Source organism: Bombina bombina, chromosome 4 (assembly GCF_027579735.1).
Source record: "Bombina bombina isolate aBomBom1 chromosome 4, aBomBom1.pri, whole genome shotgun sequence".
NCBI lineage: Eukaryota > Metazoa > Chordata > Amphibia > Anura > Bombinatoridae > Bombina > Bombina bombina.
This window is the reverse complement of record NC_069502.1, coordinates 229,763,642-229,785,712: the sequence shown is the minus strand read 5'-3', so window position 1 is coordinate 229,785,712 and position 22,071 is coordinate 229,763,642. Positions and strand designations below refer to the sequence as shown.

The 22,071-nt window shown below is 41.1% G+C and overlaps 1 protein-coding gene across 2 annotated transcripts in view; it reads right to left on the bottom strand.

The window, feature by feature from the left end:
- The window catches only part of TFDP2 (transcription factor Dp-2), a 164,084-nt gene that overhangs the window by 84,751 nt on the left and 57,262 nt on the right, over positions 1-22,071 (bottom strand). For both annotated transcript variants that reach the window (XM_053709818.1, XM_053709819.1), the window contains exon 5: positions 1,211-1,373. In XM_053709818.1, coding sequence (XP_053565793.1) covers positions 1,211-1,373 — 163 coding nt within the window. The remainder of the gene's footprint in view (positions 1-1,210; positions 1,374-22,071) is intronic.

Below are 22,071 nucleotides of genomic sequence, written 5' to 3'. Positions count from 1 at the left end.
AGGAAATAAAAGTGACTAATAAAACAAAAATGTACACATTTGGATAAAATCAGTTTTAAAAGTCTCCCTTTTGTAGATACATTAACCATTTCTAATCAACTTCTCTTCCAAAGCAATTGCTTCCAGTCTTTTGGCCAATCAGATGCTAGAAAAACATTTGTGATTGAAAAGTAAAATATTTGCTTCACATAATCTTTAGCCCACTGATAATAGTGGTGGCCAGTTACTAGTTTTACGACAGTTATTTAGAGATATAAGGGTCTTCATTCTACACTTGCACTGGCCCCTTCTGTGCGCTCCTATATCTTATGACCATACCGAACTGCAGACTAACCAATGGGCAAAAAGTATAAAAGGATTGGAACACAAAATACACTGAGCAAAGATTGCACTTTCAGTCATACGTGCGAGTATATTATTTATTATGTTTTATTATTCATTGGTCTCTACATTACAACACAATTTTAATTGTATAGTTTAGTTTATTTCAAGATATTGGTGATAGTCCAAGATAAATACATACATTTTCTGAAAAAATCCTACTTATCTCTCTTAACTAACTGGGGTGGAAATAAGGGAGGGGCTTTTCTGCTGAACTTGTTTATACAATAATCTACGTTTTTATTGCAGACATTATATAGACAACCGCCTGCTATAAACAAACAAAGTAACGGGAAATTCTAGCGTCATTTTTCATTTAAAGGGGCAGTCTAGTCAAAATTAAACTTTCATGATTCAGGTAGGGCATGTAATTTTAAACAACCTTCCAATTTACTTCTATTATCTAATTTGCTCTATTCTTTAGATATCCTTTGTTAAAGAAATAGCAATGCACATGTGTGAGCCAATCACACAAGGCCTCTATGTGCAGCAACCAATCAGCAGCTACTGAGCATATCTAGATTTGCTTTTCAGCAAGTGATATCAAGAGAATGAAGCAAATAAGATAATAGAAGTAAATTGGAAAGTTGTTTAAAATGACATGCTCTTTCTAAATCATGAAAGAAAAAATTTGGGTTTCATGTCCCTTTAAGTGTTGGTTTAGTTATGGATATACATAGCCAAAGACATGAGAAAATGAGAACCATGTCTGCTTACAGGCATTTAGCCATAAGCATTTAGTATACATTTTAAGAAATGGATTGGGGAATTGTTTGAATATTTTCTGCTAAACACAAAGGATAATAAAAACAAAACAAAAACTACTCACAGAGTCTGTGGCCATGTGACCAGAAGAGGAGGTAAACTCAGATACCAGCTCATCTGCTACCTCATTATAGGATGTGGTTCCTTTGGTCTGAACCTTCTCGCAAACCTTCATAGAGAAATGCCGCAGTCCCTTTCCACTCTTCTCACCTCTTTTATTTCTTTTACTGTGGAGAAAAATGTGTAATATATGACACTGCTGAGTAGTCTCTGAAAAGGTTTGGTATTTGATGCACGAGCCCTACAGCATGTGAGTGTATGGCAATGAAAAAGGAGAGTAATTACTTTATATACAGTAATTACACTGACACATTATGGTATGTATGTATGTATGTATGTATGTATGTATGTATGTATGTATGTATGTATGTATGTACACACAAATTACTCAATGTAGAGAAGATGAAGGGACAGGCACTACAGTCTGCTTGCCTCCAGGTTTCCTTGCGCGTGCGTGTGTGTGTGTATACATATATATATATATATATATATATATATATATATATATATACACATCCCCAAGGCAGAACATACAGTGATCTGAGATGTCATCGCAGAAAATGCAGCAAGTCTGCAGAAAGAATAGGACACAAACAGGAACTGTTAGAGATTTAGTGCTGCTCCACATTAGGCTGTTCTCTTCAAACAGAGCTGTTCTATGACTGCACTGTGTAATTTTTCCTTTTTACAGTTCCTCCAGAGCAACATGCTGTTTGAAGTGAACAGTCAAATATGCAGTAGCGCTGCAAAGTAGTAGTGCATTAATTAACTGGCTCTCAGAGATCATTTCAAGCACGTCCCGTAGCCTTTCAGTCTGCAAAGCTGTTTTTTCTGAATGTAAAACGTTCGTATAAGGAATGCACCTTTTTTAGAGTATGTCTGCAGCTAATTTGCAATGCATTTTTCAACTACTGCACTACATTATTAAATTTTAAATATTGCTTTATTCTACAGTTAACTAACACATTACAATAGAACTGGTGCTTTAGTATAACTGCCTAATTTAAAAACAGAATTTATGTTTACCTGATAAATTACTTTCTCCAACGGTGTGTCCGGTCCACGGCGTCATCCTTACTTGTGGGATATTCTCTTCCCCAACAGGAAATGGCAAAGAGCCCAGCAAAGCTGGTCACATGATCCCTCCTAGGCTCCGCCTACCCCAGTCATTCGACCGACGTTAAGGAGGAATATTTGCATAGGAGAAACCATATGGTACCGTGGTGACTGTAGTTAAAGAAAATAAATTATCAGACCTGATTAAAAAACCAGGGCGGGCCGTGGACCGGACACACCGTTGGAGAAAGTAATTTATCAGGTAAGCATAAATTCTGTTTTCTCCAACATAGGTGTGTCCGGTCCACGGCGTCATCCTTACTTGTGGGAACCAATACCAAAGCTTTAGGACACGGATGAAGGGAGGGAGCAAATCAGGTCACCTAAATGGAAGGCACCACGGCTTGCAAAACCTTTCTCCCAAAAATAGCCTCAGAAGAAGCAAAAGTATCAAACTTGTAAAATTTGGTAAAAGTGTGCAGTGAAGACCAAGTCGCTGCCCTACATATCTGATCAACAGAAGCCTCGTTCTTGAAGGCCCATGTGGAAGCCACAGCCCTAGTGGAATGAGCTGTGATTCTTTCGGGAGGCTGCCTTCCGGCAGTCTCGTAAGCCAATCTGATGATGCTTTTAATCCAAAAAGAGAGAGAGGTAGAAGTTGCTTTTTGACCTCTCCTTTTACCGGAATAAACAACAAACAAGGAAGATGTTTGTCTAAAATCCTTTGTAGCATCTAAATAGAATTTTAGAGCGCGAACAACATCCAAATTGTGCAACAAACGTTCCTTCTTTGAAACTGGTTTCGGACACAGAGAAGGTACGATAATCTCCTGGTTAATGTTTTTGTTAGAAACAACTTTTGGAAGAAAACCAGGTTTAGTACGTAAAACCACCTTATCTGCATGGAACACCAGATAAGGAGGAGAACACTGCAGAGCAGATAATTCTGAAACTCTTCTGGCAGAAGAAATTGCAACTAAAAACAAAACTTTCCAAGATAATAATTTAATATCAACGGAATGCAAGGGTTCAAACGGAACCCCCTGAAGAACTGAAAGAACTAAATTGAGACTCCAAGGAGGAGTCAAAGGTTTGTAAACAGGCTTAATTCTAACCAGAGCCTGAACAAAAGCTTGAACATCTGGCACAGCAGCCAGTTTTTTGTGAAGTAACACCGACAAGGCAGAAATCTGTCCCTTCAGGGAACTTGCAGATAATCCTTTTTCCAATCCTTCTTGAAGGAAGGATAGAATCCTAGGAATCTTAACCTTGTCCCAAGGGAATCCTTTAGATTCACACCAACAGATATATTTTTTCCAAATTTTGTGGTAAATCTTTCTAGTTACAGGCTTTCTGGCCTGAACAAGAGTATCGATAACAGAATCTGAGAACCCTCGCTTCGATAAAATCAAGCGTTCAATCTCCAAGCAGTCAGCTGGAGTGAAACCAGATTCGGATGTTCGAACGGACCCTGAACAAGAAGGTCTCGTCTCAAAGGTAGCTTCCAAGGTGGAGCCGATGACATATTCACCAGATCTGCATACCAAGTCCTGCGTGGCCACGCAGGAGCTATCAAGATCACCGACGCCCTCTCCTGATTGATCCTGGCTACCAGCCTGGGGATGAGAGGAAAAGGCGGGAACACATAAGCTAGTTTGAAGGTCCAAGGTGCTACTAGTGCATCCACTAGAGCCGCCTTGGGATCCCTGGATCTGGACCCGTAGCAAGGAACTTTGAAGTTCTGACGAGAGGCCATCAGATCCATGTCTGGAATGCCCCACAGCTGAGTGACTTGGGCAAAGATTTCCGGATGGAGTTCCCACTCCCCCGGATGCAATGTCTGACGACTCAGAAAATCCGCTTCCCAATTTTCCACTCCTGGGATGTGGATAGCAGACAGGTGGCAGGAGTGAGACTCCGCCCATAGAATGATTTTGGTCACTTCTTCCATCGCTAGGGAACTCCTTGTTCCCCCCTGATGGTTGATGTACGCAACAGTTGTCATGTTGTCTGATTGAAACCGTATGAACTTGGCCCTCGCTAGCTGAGGCCAAGCCTTGAGAGCATTGAATATCGTTCTCAGTTCCAGAATATTTATCGGTAGAAGAGATTCTTCCCGAGACCAAAGACCCTGAGCTTTCAGGGATCCCCAGACCGCGCCCCAGCCCATCAGACTGGCGTCGGTCGTGACAATGACCCACTCTGGTCTGCGGAATGTCATCCCTTGTGACAGGTTGTCCAGGGACAGCCACCAACGGAGTGAGTCTCTGGTCCTCTGATTTACTTGTATCTTCGGAGACAAGTCTGTATAGTCCCCATTCCACTGACTGAGCATGCACAGTTGTAATGGTCTTAGATGAATGCGCGCAAAAGGAACTATGTCCATTGCCGCTACCATCAACCCGATCACTTCCATGCACTGAGCTATGGAAGGAAGAGGAACGGAATGAAGTATCCGACAAGAGTCTAGAAGTTTTGTTTTTCTGGCCTCTGTTAGAAAAATCCTCATTTCTAAGGAGTCTATAATTGTTCCCAAGAAGGGAACCCTTGTTGACGGGGATAGAGAACTCTTTTCCACGTTCACTTTCCATCCGTGAGATCTGAGAAAGGCCAGGACGATGTCCGTGTGAGCCTTTGCTTGAGGAAGGGACGACGCTTGAATCAGAATGTCGTCCAAGTAAGGTACTACAGCAATGCCCCTTGGTCTTAGCACAGCTAGAAGGGACCCTAGTACCTTTGTGAAAATCCTTGGAGCAGTGGCTAATCCGAAAGGAAGCGCCACGAACTGGTAATGTTTGTCCAGGAATGCGAACCTTAGGAACCGATGATGTTCCTTGTGGATAGGAATATGTAGATACGCATCCTTTAAATCCACCGTGGTCATGAATTGACCTTCCTGGATGGAAGGAAGAATAGTTCGAATGGTTTCCATCTTGAACGATGGAACCTTGAGAAACTTGTTTAAGATCTTGAGATCTAAGATTGGTCTGAACGTTCCCTCTTTTTTGGGAACTATGAACAGATTGGAGTAGAACCCCATCCCTTGTTCTCTTAATGGAACAGGATGAATCACTCCCATTTTTAACAGGTCTTCTACACAATGTAAGAATGCCTGTCTTTTTATGTGGTCTGAAGACAACTGAGACCTGTGGAACCTCCCCCTTGGGGGAAGTCCCTTGAATTCCAGAAGATAACCTTGGGAGACTATTTCTAGCGCCCAAGGATCCAGAACATCTCTTGCCCAAGCCTGAGCGAAGAGAGAGAGTCTGCCCCCCACCAGATCCGGTCCCGGATCGGGGGCCAACATTTCATGCAGTCTTGGTAGCAGTGGCAGGTTTCTTGGCCTGCTTTCCCTTGTTCCAGCCTTGCATTGGTCTCCAAGCTGGCTTGGCTTGAGAAGTATTACCCTCTTGCTTAGAGGACGTAGCACCTTGGGCTGGTCCGTTTCTACGAAAGGGACGAAAATTAGGTTTATTTTTTGCCTTGAAAGGCCGATCCTGAGGAAGGGCGTGGCCCTTACCCCCAGTGATATCAGAGATAATCTCTTTCAAGTCAGGGCCAAACAGCGTTTTCCCCTTGAAAGGAATGTTAAGTAGCTTGTTCTTGGAAGACGCATCAGCCGACCAAGATTTCAACCAAAGCGCTCTGCGCGCCACAATAGCAAACCCAGAATTCTTAGCCGCTAACCTAGCCAATTGCAAAGTGGCGTCGAGGGTGAAAGAATTAGCCAATTTGAGAGCATTGATTCTGTCCATAATCTCCTCATAAGGAGGAGAATCACTATCGACCGCCTTTATCAGCTCATCGAACCAGAAACATGCGGCTGTAGCGACAGGGACAATGCATGAAATTGGTTGTAGAAGGTAACCCTGCTGAACAAACATCTTTTTAAGCAAACCTTCTAATTTTTTATCCATAGGATCTTTGAAAGCACAACTATCCTCTATGGGTATAGTGGTGCGTTTGTTTAAAGTGGAAACCGCTCCCTCGACCTTGGGGACTGTCTGCCATAAGTCCTTTCTGGGGTCGACCATAGGAAACAATTTTTTAAATATGGGGGGAGGGACGAAAGGAATACCGGGCCTCTCCCATTCTTTATTAACAATGTCCGCCACCCGCTTGGGTATAGGAAAAGCTTCTGGGAGCCCCGGCACCTCTAGGAACTTGTCCATTTTACATAGTTTCTCTGGGATGACCAACTTGTCACAATCATCCAGAGTGGATAATACCTCCTTAAGCAGAATGCGGAGATGTTCCAACTTAAATTTAAATGCAATCACATCAGGTTCAGCCTGTTGAGAAATGTTCCCTGAATCAGTAATTTCTCCCTCAGACAAAACCTCCCTGGCCCCATCAGACTGGGTTAGGGGCCCTTCAGAGATATTAATATCAGCGTCGTCATGCTCTTCAGTATCTAAAACAGAGCAGCCGCGCTTACGCTGACAAGTGTTTATTTTGGCTAAAATGTTTTTGACAGAATTATCCATTACAGCCGTTAATTGTTGCATAGTAAGGAGTATTGGCGCGCTAGATGTACTAGGGGCCTCCTGAGTGGGCAAGACTCGTGTAGACGAAGGAGGGAATGATGCAGTACCATGCTTACTCCCCTCACTTGAGGAATCATCTTGGGCATCATTGTCATTATCACATAAATCACATTTATTTAAATGAATAGGAATTCTGGCTTCCCCACATTCAGAACACAGTCTATCTGGTAGTTCAGACATGTTAAACAGGCATAAACTTGATAACAAAGTACAAAAACGTTTTAAAATAAAACCGTTACTGTCACTTTAAATTTTAAACTGAACACACTTTATTACTGCAATTGCGAAAAAACATGAAGGAATTGTTCAAAATTTATCAAATTTTCACCACAGTGTCTTAAAGCCTTAAAAGTATTGCACACCAAATTTGGAAGCTTTAACCCTTAAAATAACGGAACCGGAGCCGTTTTAAACTTTAACCCCTTTACAGTCCCTGGTATCTGCTTTGCTGAGACCCAACCAAGCCCAAAGGGGAATACGATACCAAATGACGCCTTCAGAAAGTCTTTTCTAAGTATCAGAGCTCCTCTCACATGCGACTGCATGCCATGCCTCTCAAAAACAAGTGCGCCACACCGGCGCGAAAATGAGGCTCTGCTTAAGCTTTGGGAAAGCCCCTAAGGAATAAGGTGTCTAATACAGTGCCTGCCGATATTATTATATCAAAATACCCAGATAAAATGATTCCTCAAGGCTAAATATGTGTTAATAATGAATCGATTTAGCCCAGAAAAAGTCTACAGTCTTAATAAGCCCTTGTGAAGCCCTTATTTACGATCGTAATAAACATGGCTTACCGGATCCCATAGGGAAAATGACAGCTTCCAGCATTACATCGTCTTGTTAGAATGTGTCATACCTCAAGCAGCAAGAGACTGCACACTGTTCCCCCAACTGAAGTTAATTGCTCTCAACAGTCCTGTGTGGAACAGCCATGGATTTTAGTTACGGTTGCTAAAATCATTTTCCTCATACAAACAGAAATCTTCATCTCTTTTCTGTTTCTGAGTAAATAGTACATACCAGCACTATTTCAAAATAACAAACTCTTGATTGAATAATAAAAACTACAGTTAAACACTAAAAAACTCTAAGCCATCTCCGTGGAGATGTTGCCTGTACAACGGCAAAGAGAATGACTGGGGTAGGCGGAGCCTAGGAGGGATCATGTGACCAGCTTTGCTGGGCTCTTTGCCATTTCCTGTTGGGGAAGAGAATATCCCACAAGTAAGGATGACGCCGTGGACCGGACACACCTATGTTGGAGAAATTGAATTTTAGAGCCTCCAGCTAGCACACCTGACATATATATATCTCAAATCCATACAGGACAGCACAATCTTACCCCATCCGTAAAGTATGTCAAGGTGCACTGCTAGTAGTAAATAGAATGTCCAGGAAAAAAGAAGGCACTCACTGGGCTTTATATTAAAAGCATCCTTTATTATATGCACTTAAAAAGACATAACATTTCGGCACATATTTCGTGCCTTTGTCAAATGTCATCTTAACAAATACAACTGAGCACCTCAACCTTTATATATATATATATATATATATATATATATATATATATATATATATATATATATATATATATATATATATATATATATATATATATACATACACACACACACATATATACATACAGGGAGTGCAGAATTATTAGGCAAGTTGTATTTTTGAGGATTAATTTTATTATTGAACAACAACAACCATGTTCTCAATGAACCCAAAAAACTCATTAATATCAAAGCTGAATAGTTTTGGAAGTAGTTTTTAGTTTGTTTTTAGTTATAGCTATTTTAGGGGGATATCTGTGTGTGCAGGTGACTATTACTGTGCATAATTATTAGGCAACTTAACAAAAAACAAATATATACCCATTTCAATTATTTATTTTTACCAGTGAAACCAATATAACATCTCAACATTCACAAATATACATTTCTGACATTCAAAAACAAAACAAAAACAAATCAGTGACCAATATAGCCACCTTTCTTTGCAAGGACACTCAAAAGCCTGCCATCCATGGATTCTGTCAGTGTTTTGATCTGTTCACCATCAACATTGCGTGCAGCAGCAACCACAGCCTCCCAGACACTGTTCAGAGAGGTGTACTGTTTTCCCTCCTTGTAATTCTCACATTTGATGATGGACCACAGGTTCTCAATGGGGTTCAGATCAGGTGAACAAAGAGGCCATGTCATTAGATTTTCTTCTTTTATACCCTTTCTTGCCAGCCACACTGTGGAGTACTTGGACGCGTGTGATGGAGCATTGTCCTGCATGCAAATCATGTTTTTCTTGAAGGATGCAGATTTCTTCCTGTACCATTGCTTGAAGAAGGTGTCTTCCAGAAACTGGCAGTAGGACTGGGAGTTGAGCTTGACTCCATCCTCAACCCGAAAAGGCCCCACAAGCTCATCTTTGATGATACCAGCCCAAACCAGTACTCCACCTCCACCTTGCTGGCGTCTGAGTCGGACTGGAGCTCTCTACCCTTTACCAATCCAGCCACGGGCCCATCCATCTGGCCCATCAAGACTCACTCTCATTTCATCAGTCCATAAAACCTTAGAAAAATCAGTCTTGAGATATTTCTTGGCCCAGTCTTGACGTTTCAGCTTGTGTGTCTTGTTCAGTGGTGGTCGTCTTTCAGCCTTTCTTACCTTGGCCATGTCTCTGAGTATTGCACACCTTGTGCTTTTGGGAACTCCAGTGATGTTGCAGCTCTGAAATATGGCCAAACTGGTGGCAAGTGGCATCTTGGCAGCTGCACGCTCGACTTTTCTCAGTTCATGGGCAGTTATTTTGCGCTTTGGTTTTTCCACACGCTTCTTGCGACCCTGTTGACTATTTTGAATGAAACGCTTGATTGTTCGATGATCACGCTTCAGAAGCTTTGCAATTTTAAGAGTGCTGCATCCCTCTGCAAGATATCTCACTATTTTTGACTTTTCTGAGCCTGTCAAGTCCTTCTTTTGACCCATTTTGCCAAAGGAAAGGAAGTTGCCTAATAATTATGCACACCTGATATAGGGTGTTGATGTCATTAGACCACACCCCTTCTCATTACAGAGATGCACATCACCTAATATGCTTAATTGGTAGTAGGCTTTCGAGCCTATACAGCTTGGAGTAAGACAACATGCATAAAGAGGATGATGTGGTCAAAATACTCATTTGCCTAATAATTCTGCACTCCCTGTATACACACACATATAATTATATATATATATATATATATATATATATATATATATATATATATATATATATATATATACACACATATACATATATACACACACATATATATATATATATATATATACACACACATAATATATACACACACATATATATATATATATATATATATATATATATATATATATATATATACATATACATACATATACACATACACACACACACGCATATAATATCCTTAAAATTGACATATCTGTATGTTAATTATAGCTCCTAACATGTTAGCTTCATCTACATACAGCACTATATAAAAATCACCCACAACCTCTTAAAACTGTGGGTGGCTCATAGGTTCCAAATAAATTTGTCAAGCCATGATTTAGTAGCTGCCGCAGCCCATGAATCTACATCTGTTTAAAGGGCCTTTTCAATTTTACATTTTAAGAGGCATTTATAGCAACAACCATTCTAATGCTGCATTCTGTTTTTGGACAAAGGTCACAGGATGATTATTTTGTTTGAGAGAATAATGGATGAAATGTTGAACATTTAACCTATAAAGTACATGTAGCATGGTATAAAAATAAAAAGGACAGATCTTTGGCTGGCAACAATAAAATCAGCAGTTAGTATACAAATTCAACCCCTACAGACTATAAGAGAGTTGCCTAGAGTGATATAAATGTTCCTTGACAAGTGGTTGCCACAGTCGCCGTCCAGTCAGTGAAAACATCCAGGGGAATTAGTTCCAGATTCCTTATTAGGAATGGAGAGAGGAAGTGAAAAGAAATAGCAGATTGAACTGGCCTAAGCTGCTCAGTAAGTGCCAACGTCAGCAGCGAACACCAGATTCACCAACAGAAGCCAATCACAGAGGACATTCATCAAAGCACTAAACAAGCACCGTAAGAAACATCTAAAAAAGCAGCGAAATGGGCAGCAATTACAGTGTTTCATGTTCTCTCTCTGCAAATTCTGTTACACTTAGGGAAACACTACTCTGTATACTGTGTCTACTCAGAACTAGGGCTTTTATATTATAAGCTGTACACTTCCACAAAGCCGTGTATAAAAGCATAAGCTGGAATGCAACCTGATTAAAGGGCAAGTCATCCTGAAACGTTAAACAAGGATTTCACTGTGTACTCTGCAGCACTATTGTTAATTTTCTTCATTTAACGGTGAATTACAGAGTGGGGTAAATTATAAAATATGTTTATCTCTTGGGTTAAAATTAGAAAGAAACTTTAAAGGCAAAAGCCTCCTGTAGGTTTTATAGATGCAGTTAGAAATGTAATCATATATACAAATGTGTATATAGTACAGGTGTGTTCATCCCCTTCAGATAAGGTGACATGTGAGAGATCTGTTTTTTCTTCTCGTAAGCTAGAAGATGACACGATTGTGTAAAAATAAGCAAAACGCGTATTACACCAGAGAACAGCAAATGCTTAAAAGGGATTTGAAACCAAAAATTCTCTTGTGATTCAGACAGAACATACCATCTAAAGAATAAAAAAAAAAATTTCAAATTTACTTCTGTTATCAAATTTGCTTCGGTCCAATGATATTCTTTGTTGAAGAGATACCTAGGTAGGCATCTTGAGCACTACATGGCAGTGTTGCCATCTAGTGCTCTTGAAAATGGATAACATACTTGCAAAACTTTGTTCCACACATGTACAGGCTCCTAAGCATTTCTCTGCTTTTCAACAAAAAGATATCAAAAGAACAAAGAAAAAAAAATGATAAATTAGAAAGTTGTTTAAAAACATAATTTATGCTTACCGGATAAATTCCTTCCCTTCCTGACAGGGAGAGTCCACGACTTCATTCCTTACTGTTGGGAAATACAACACCTGGCCACCAGGAGGAGGCAAAGACACCCCAGCCAAAGGCTTAAATATCCCTCCCACTTCCTCTATCCCCCAGTCATTCTGCCGAGGAAACAAGGGAAAGTAGGAGAAACATCAGGGTATAAAGGTGCCAGAAGAAATAATATAAAAAGAGAGCCGCCCATCAAAAAATAAAATTACGTGAGGGTTCGTGGACTCTCCCTGCCAGGAAAGAAACAAATTTATCTGGTAAGCATAAATTATGTTTTCCTTTTATAAGGCAAGGAGAGTCCACAACTTAATTCCTTACAGTTGGGAAAACTATACCCAAGCTCCAGAAGACAATGAATGAATAACCAGAGGGAACAAAAAAAAAAAAAAAAAAGAGGCGGACCCTATTCTGAGGGCACCACAACCTGCAAAACTTTTCTCCCGAAAGCTGCTTCAGCCAAAGCAAACACATCAAACTTGCAAAATTTAGAAAAAAAGTGTGCAAGGAGGACCAGGTAGCCGCCTTACAAATCTGATCCATTGAGGTTTCGTTCTTAAAAGCCCAGGAGGAAGCCACTGCTCTAGTGAAATGAGCCGTTATCCCACTGTCTCATAAGCTAAGCAGATGACACTCAACCAGAAAGATAGGGAAGTCGTAGTAGCCTCCTGTCCCTTATGTTTTCCATATAGATGACAAACAAAGAGGAAGATTGTCTGAATTCCTTAGTAGCCTGAAGATAGAACTTCAAGGCACGAACCACATCCAGATTTTAAAGCAAGCGTTACTTCACTGAGGAAGGATTAGGACACAAGGAAGGAACAACAATTTCTTGATTAATGTTACGGTCCGACACCACCTTAGGGAGGAACCCTAATTTAGTTTGTAAAACCGTCTTAGCATGGAAAACAAGATAAGGGGAGTCAATCTCAGAAACTCTGTGCGCAGAGGCAATAGCCAGCAAAAAGAGAACCTTCCAAGATAACAATTTAATGTCAACAGTATGCATAGGCTCAAACGGAACCTGCTGCAAAACACTAAGAACAAGATTTAGGCTACAAGGGCGGAGCCCCAGATCTAAACACAGGTCTGATCCTAGTCAGAGCCTTAACAAAAGACTGCACATCCGAAAGCTCAGCCAATCTCTTGTGCAGTAACACCGACAGGGCCGATATCTGTCCCTTCAGGGAACTAGAAGATAGACCCTTCTCCAGTCCATCCTGGAGAAAAGATACAATTCTGGCAACCTTAACTTTATGCCAGGAAAAACCATGCTCTTCACACCAGTACAAGTAAGTCCTCCACACTTTATGGTAGATTAGACGAGTAACTGACTTTCGAGCTTGAACCAGAGTGTCGATAACACTCTCAGAGAAACCTCTCTTGGCTAAGACTAAGCGTTCAATCTCCACGCAGTCAGCCTCAGAGAATCTAGATTTTGATGAAAAAAGGGCCCCTGTATCAGCAGATCTCTGCAACAAGGTAACCTCCACTGAGATGAGGACATCCCCACCAGATCCGCAAACCACGTCCTTCGCGGCCACGATGGAGCAATCAGAATCACTGATGCCCGCTTCTGCTTGATGCAAGCCACCACACGAGGGAGAAGCGGTAATGGAGGAAAAATATATACGAGTGTGAACTTCCATAGTACTGATAGGGCATCTATCAATTCCGCCAGAGGATCCCTCAACGTAACTGGGTAGCTTGGTATTGAGGCAGGATGCCATGAGATCCATCTCCGGCGTCCCCCACTCGCTGCATATCTCTGCAAACACCTCGGGTGGAGAGACCATTCCCCTGGGTGAAATGATTGCCTGCTCAGGAAGTCCGCTTCCCAGTTGTCCACATCCAAAATGTGAATCGCTGACAGCGTACATCTGTGAGACTCCACCCACTCTAGTATCTGAGATACTTCTCTTATTGCTAAGGAACTTCTCATTCCCCCTGATGGTTGATGTAGGCAACCAAGGTTATATTGTCTGATTGGAATCTGATAAACTGGGACGAACCCAGAAGGGGCCAAGCCTTCAAGGCATTGAAGATTGCCCGGAGTTCCAAAATATTGATCGAAAAGGGAGGACTCCTCCTGAGTCCACAGACCTTCTTGGCACCCCAAACGGCTCCCCAGCCAGAAAGGCTTGCGTCCATAGTCACAATCTCCCAGGACGGTCTCAAGAAGCACGTGCCTTGGGACAGATGAGAGCGAGAGAGAGCGAGACTGTTTACAGGTTGTCCAGCATGATCTGTTGACAGATCTGAATGGTCGCCGTTCCATTGTCTAAGTATGCATAATTGTAAGGGTCTGAGATGGAATCTTGGAATGATGTCCATACAGGACACCATTAGTCCAATTACCTCTATACACTGAGCCACTGAGGGTATCAAGGAGGCCTGAAGGGCAAGACATGCAGAAGTTAGCTTGCAACGTCTCTGATCTGTGAGGAATATTCTCATGGATATGGAGTCTACTAGTGTCCATAGGAAATTCACCCTTGTACTCGGCGTAAGAGAACTCTTTTCCAAGTTTATCTTCTATCCATGTGATCGAAGATTGAGAAGGGACTCAATGTTCTTCTGCTAGACAAAAAGATGGTGCCTGTACCAAGATATCATCCATGTGAGGCACTACTGCAATACCTCTTGTTCTGGCAATGACTAGAAGAGCCCCCAGAACCTTCAAAAATATCCTTGGAGCAGTAGCTAGGCCAAATGGAAGAGCTATGAACTGGAAGTGCTGGTCCAGAAAAGCGAACCTCAGGAACTAAAAATGTTCCCTGTGTATCGGAATGTGAAGGTATGCATCCTTCAGGTCTATTGTGGTCATAAACTGTCCTACCTGAACCAGAGGAAGGATTGACCGTATTGTCTCCATCTTGAAAGAGGGGACACTCAGAAACTTGTTTAGGCACTTTAGGTTCAGAATTGGACGAAAAGTTCCCTCTTTTTTGGAACCACGAAAAGGTTTGAATAAAACCCCAAACCTCTTTCTGCTGTAAGTACTGGGACAATTACTCCTAGAGAGGAAAGATCCTGTACGCAACCTAAGAAGGTAGCCCTCTTTTATGGTCTTGTAGACAGACTGGAGAGAAGGAATCTGCCCCTGGGGGCGGATGAGACTTGAATCCTATCCTGTATCCTTGAGATACAACCTCCAGGGCCCAAGGATCCTGTACATCCTGGAACCAAGCGTCTGAAAAAAAAGAGACAGTCTGCCCCCTACTCGATCCAGCGGGCTTCTTAGTCTGTTTGGACTTATTCCAGGACTGAGTTGGCTTCCAAGTACTCTTGGGCTGCTCGGACTTGGAGGATTACTGTCGTTGCGATTTGTCAGAACGAAAATTAGACAATTGCCGTCCCTTAGGCCTATTTTTCTTGTCCTGTGGTAGGAAGACACCTTTCCCTCCGGTAACTGTACAAATAATGGAGTCCATCCCTGTACCGAATAAAACCTTCCCCCTGAAAGGAAGAGAAAGGAGTCTGAATTTGGAAGTCATATCCGCAGACTAAGACTTCAACCAGAGAGCCTGACGGACTAGGACTGCAAAGCCAGAAGCCTTCGCATTTATGCGAATAATCTGAATTTTCATGTCACAGATTAAGAAGGAGTTAGCAATTCTCAGAGCCTTAATTCTCTCCTGTATATCCTTGAGGGGAGTCTCCACATCAATGAGCCGACAGTGTCGCACCAGTAAGTAGCTACTGCCAGTTTAAATAAAAACCCTGCATGTTGAAACATCTTCCTCAGAAAGGTTTCTATTTTCTTATCCATAGGCTCTCTAAAAGAGGAACTATCCTCCTTAGATATAGTAGTACGCTTAGCCACGGTAGAAATAATGCCATCCACCCTAGGGATGGAGCCCCATAAGTCTAATTGAGAGTCAGGGACCGGGAATACATTTTAAAAAGTAGACGAGGGGGAAAAGGAAGTTCCTATTCCTTCCCATTCGTTACCAATAATGTTCACCATCTTAACTGGCACAGGAAAAGTCAGAGGGACCTTCCTGTCTTAATAAACCCTGTGACAAGGATAGGGGAAAAAAGGGTAAAAAAGGGGCAAGTAAAAAGGCGCTAGAATGAATAACTTCTATGCCTCCTCTTCAGACTCCTTCCTAGATAGTATAGAATAGCTGTACAAAAATTATGCGAAGAGGCGGCGCTAGAAAAAGCACTAGGAGTTAAGAATCTATGGAGTGGTATGCAACATATACTTTCCCTTTAAATTTTAAAGATGTATAATTTTGATGGTTATTGTGGCCAAACCAATATAAATGTTATACAATACTCTATTCTCTACGGAAACAGGAATCAGAGTCCTGCTGTGTACAGAAAATGCTACAAATAGATATCTAAAAAATAAAACCATTTTATTTTATTGCATACAAATTCAATCCCCAACAATTGAAAAACTAAAATTGTATAAAAAAAAAATAATAGTGTTGCAACACTATAAAAAGGAGAGCTCTATATTTTTTTTTATTTTATTTTTTTATAAACAAACTCTGCTATATGGAACACTATTTACAAAAAGCCTGAATACGGAGAATAATGACTGAAGGAGATCAAGTCACATATGAAGTCTATTAAGCCAATTGGAAGAAGAGGGTGTGTTGAGCGGACCAATAGAAATGAAAACAATCGCTATTTAAAGGAGGACCCAATATTCACACGGCATCTTGATGAAGCCAGAGCACCTGGTGAAATGCGTTGATAAAGTGTGAAACCTCGTATCCCCTGTGGATAAAGACAAAGAGGACAAAAAGCCTTGAAGTTTATAACCTGCGTACATCAAGTACTAAAGTGAAGGTTCCAGTTATCTTAGAAGTCACAAAAATAACTTGCGCAAGTTACGGAGGTATTAAGCCGATACAAGTGTGACGTCATCATCACTTGCCCTCACTACAGATGTGCGTGTAGATGTCCGGTGGTTCTATGAAAACACGACAGAGGGTAAGATTTCCTATCGGGAGTTCCCGTTTTTATCCTAGGCATCTACCCATACCACGGAAGGAGTGTTGTGGTAACCACTTTCTGAAAGTCGGATGACCACAGGGACCGCCGACTACAGGACTTAATACATGGTAAGAGAACCGGTTCGATATAGGCATCACACCCGAATAATAACTCGCAATATCTCAAGGTATTTTTGAACAGACTTGGGTTTGAAGCAAATCCCTCAAAAAGAGTTCTACCATTCATAGTGGTTTGTAAATATACTATATTACACAATCAAGGATCAGAGAGACTGATCTCTATAAATTAAAATACATGTTCCACACCCTTTTTTGGATACAAACTGGCATACACTAAAGAGAGACATTGTTTCAATTAAAGAAATACTGATACATTTGAACAAACAGAGTTTGGTTGTTTAACATGAGAAAGTAGCAAGTTTTGCATCAAGAATTGAACAGAATCTATTACGCCTATTATCAAGGAATTCCTTTTAGTGTGAGGTTTTCTGGATGCTATTGTCTTATATGTGTTAATTTTGTTTTTGTTTTTTAAAAAATTTTTATGGAGCTCTCCTTTTTTTAGTGTTGCAACACTATTATTTTTTTTATACATTTTAATTTTAGTTTTTCAATTGTTGGGGATTAAATTTGTATGTGATAAAATAAAAAAATGTTTAAATTTTTAGATATCTATTTGTAGCATTTTCTGTACACAGCAGGACAAGACTCTGATTCCTGTTTCCGTATTGTATAGCATTTATATTGGTATTGCCACATTAACAATCAAAATTATACACCTTTAAAATTTAAAGGGAAATTATACCTTGCGTACCACTCCATAGATTCTGAACTCCTAGTGCTTTTTCTAGCGCCTCCTCTTCGCATCATTTTTTTAAGGATAGAAAATAAGTACTGGCACTATGATAGTAATAAATAATAGGATAAAGAACCCACCTCAGGGTTCTGGTGCTGCCCCTTTAAAACTAATGGAAATTATGAATGAAGAGAAAGATAGGGGCTTGGATAGCACTCATTCCTACTACTAAGGTGAATAATATAAAAAATAATAAACTTTAATCGTTACAGTGAAATAAAACAGGGAGAAGCCCATAACCAATTACCATACACAAAAAAAAAAAAAAGAATGTGGGTCGCTCCCCTGTATTACTGTCCAATAACTGGAAGCGGCGGCCAATTAAAGTTTATTCTTTTTGACGTTATTCACCTTAGTAGTAGGAATGATTGCTATCCAAGCCCCTATCTTTCTCTTCGTTTGTAATTTTCATACACCCTGTCTAATTTAGGGATCTTAGGTTCCTCAGGGAGTGTAACCTCTGGAACCTCACAGACAGAACCTTCTTTAATAAAAACGCAGATGCTCAATTTTAAATCTAAAAAGGAGGGTTCCTCCGCTGAAGGAGGTTTAGAAACTGAAGTCTCGACTCAGAAAGTTCACCCTCTGAAGCTACAGAGGTTAACTCATCCTTGGATAGCTGGGAAATAGTACCTAAATCCAACAAATATTTAGATGACTCAACTCAGGAGAACTATGTTTACCCTTTATCTTGCGTTTATTAGAGCGGGGTAAGGCACGCAGGGCCGCAGATACCTCCGATTGTAACTTGGCGGTAAGGTTCGCAGGAAAAAAAGCCCCCTCCAGATGGTGGATTAGTTGAGCCACGGAGAACTGCATGTGGAGCGGGTAGGGTAGAAAGTGCAGTAATTTCTCGGGACCAAGATTCCTGAGAGGTAGACGGCACAGAGGGGCTAATAGCGCTATGAGTATCAGGCTTGTCTCCCTTATTAGACTTTAGAACAGTGCTTAGGCAAATGGAACAAAATTGAGCAGGTGGGCAAACAACGGCCTCCTCACAATATAAACAGGAATTATTAATCAGTACAGAAGAAGCGGAACCTTAGCTAGGATATATTCACAGAGGACTGATAAAAAGTAAACACTTTATTCCAAAAAACGGCACCTTTATAATCCCAATGGCAAGGGCACTCACCACCTCCTAGACCCAGACAGCTATCCAAGAAAATGTTCTCCTTAGGAGCGATGTTCGTAGCAAGATCGTAGGTAAGACAAAAAGACTGCACCCGGTCACGTAGTGTGTAGGACAGGACTTCCCCCTGCTATAAAAAACGTGCCAAGCTTTTATGAGCTGCAACACACAAGAACGAAAGTGAAACCTGCTTGTTCCAAGCCAAAAGCACACAGTCTGAGCCCAAAAACTCATAAAAGCAGTAATAAATAACGCCTTGCTCCTTCAAATAATCTCCTTGAAGGAGATATTAACCCTTGATCCTATCAAGGCATAAAGGAGCAACACTGTGACCCCGTATAGCAAAAGTGTTTATATAAAACGATCTTGCCCTCCAGGATCCATGTTGTAGAACTGGCACAGCCTCTCAAGTGTGACAGTCTTATAGCAGCGACGCCTCTGACATGGACTTGAGTGTGTAACAGCAAGCAGTGAAACTTATTGTCAACACAGATTGCCCAGGAGCTGTTAAGCGGCAGTCTGGATGGCTTCGCTGAAAAACTTTCTCTGCATCTCCAGACTCTAACTTTCATCAATACTCTCTTACTGAGAGGTTGACATGACTACTTAAAACTCCAGTCCTTTCTTGAAGGGAACATACCAAATCTTCCGACACTTCTATGCCACCTCCTATAGTGACGAAAGGCAAAGAATGACTGGGGGATAGGGGAAGTGGGAGGGATATTTCCGCCTTTGGCTGGGTGTGTCTTTGCCTCCTCCTGGTGGCCAGGTGTTGAATTTCCCAACAGTAAGGAATGAAGTTGTAAACTCTCCCTGCCTTATGGAAGGAAACTGCATGCTCTGTAGCACTGATTTTCAAACCTGTCCTCAAGCCTCCCTAACAGGCCAGATTTTCAGGATTACCTTGGGTGAGAGCAGGTTAAATAATGATGTTTACTAATCAGCTGATTATTTCACCTGTGCTCCAGTTCAGATCTCTTCTAAATCTGGCATCTTAAGGAGGCCTGAGGACAGGTTTGAAAACCAGTGGTCTATCTGAATCATGAAAGAAAAGAATGTGGGTTTCATGTCCCTTTACACTGAAAACAAGGTAATCTTATTTGTATTGACTGCAGTATTTTATTTTTAAAAAAGTGTGTCCCCTACTAACTTTGTCCTCCCCAGCAAAGTTTCCTGAGCTCCATTACTATTAATAATTAAGACCTAAGTAATGGTAATTGTGTACATAGTGAGGGATAAGATAAGAATGACTTTCTGTATGTAGAGAGAGATAACATGAAGAGGTCTGCACTCTCTGCAAGCTTAGTCCATTTGATTGGGTTACAGGTTGAATAATCAAACAGCCATTTCATATGCAAAAATAAACCTAAAATGAACAATTTCCCATACATTTTATACTCTGCAGCTGGTCATTGAAAAAACATTAAGGGGAAACCAATTTTACAGCATTCCGTCCCTTTTAATATATCTGTAACTACGTGTGGCACATTAACATGGAGTGGTATACAGTGTCAGTAAAAGTGCTACCAGCCACCTTGGTTCTTACACAAAACATACTGGGAGGAGCACAGTCATTGCGGGTGCACTGTAGCCCAAAAAGCAATGGTCTGAGCACTCGGAGGGGGAATATTAAAAAACAAACTTTATTAAACTAAAATTAAAAAGTCCATTAATGTAATAAACCTAATTAACTTATTAACCCCTTAAACCGCCAAAACCCACAACGCAAATAACTATTTAAATAACTAAGCACTCTAACCCAACACCCCCTTAAATTAACCCAAATTACCTAAACTAATAAATTCTAAAGTTACAAAAAATAAAAAAAGGCTAACATTACAGAAAATAAAAAATAAAATTACTAAATTTTACAAAATTAAACCTAATCCCTATGAAAATAAAAAAGCCCCCCCCCCCTACTCTAAGAATAAACTACCAATAGCCCTTAAAAGGGCTTTTTGCAGGGCATTGCCCCAAGATAATCAGCTCTTTTACAAAAATACACAAAGTCCCCCCTAACAGTAAACCCCCCCACCCACCAAACCCACCAAACCCCCGAAAATAAAAAACACTAAACTACCCATTGCCCTTTGTTTGGACATTGCCCTTAAAAGGGCATTTAGCTCTTTTACTGCCCATCCCTAATCTAAATAAAACAACCGCCCCACCAAAAAAAACTCTAACCCCCAGGTTGCTACTCACTGTTCCTGAAGTTCGGCGGAGAAGTTCTTCCAGACGGGTCCATCATCTTCATCCACAGTGACGGCGGCGCATAGTGGAGATGCGGAGCGGTGTTTCCAGATGTGGCGATACTAGGAGGCAGCGAAGGTCCTTGGCGGCGGTGCTCTGCGGCAGCGTGGAGGTTCCTCATCTTGCGATCGTCTGCCGCACATTGAAGATTAAATTGCAAGGTACTCCATATTTATTGGGGTACCTTGCATTCCTATTGGCTTACATTTTCACATCAGCCAATAGGATGAGAGCAAGTGAAATTCTATTGGCTGTTCACCAACCAATACGATTTCACTTGCTCTCATCCTATTGGCTGATTTGAAAATGTCAACCAATAGGAATGCAAGGTACCCCAATAAATATGGGGTACCTTGCATTTAATCTTCAGTGTGCGGCAGAAGATCGCATGAAGAGGAACCTCCACGCCGGGAACCGCTTCCAAGGACCATCGCCACAAGGACCATTGCCGCCTCAGGAGGATCGCCACATCTGGAAACACTGCTCCGCATCTCTGCTCCGCCTTTGCTGTGGATGAAGATGATGGACCCGTCTGGAAGAAGAACATCTTCTCCGCCGGACTTCAGGAACGGTCAGTAGCGACCTGGGGGTTAGACTTAGGTGTTTTTTTTGAAGGTTTTTTTTTGGGGGGGGGTTGTTTTATTTAGATTAGGGATGGGCAGTAAAAGAGCTAAATGCCCTAACAAATGCCCTTTTCAGGGCAATGGGTAGTTTATGTTTTTTTAGTGTTAGTTTTTTTTTATTTTGGGGGGTTTGGTGGGTAGGGGGGTTTTACTGTTAGGGGGGACTGTGTATTTTTTTGTAAAAGAGCCGATTATCTTGGGGCAATGCCCTGCAAAAAGCCCTTTTAAGGGCTACTTGTAGTTTATTCTTAGAGTAGGGGGTGTTTTTATTTTGGGGGGGGGCTTTTTTATTTTCATAGGGATTAGGTTTAATTTTGTCAAATTTAGTAATTAGATTTTTTATTTTCTGTAATGTTAGCCTTTTTTATTTTTTGTAACTTTA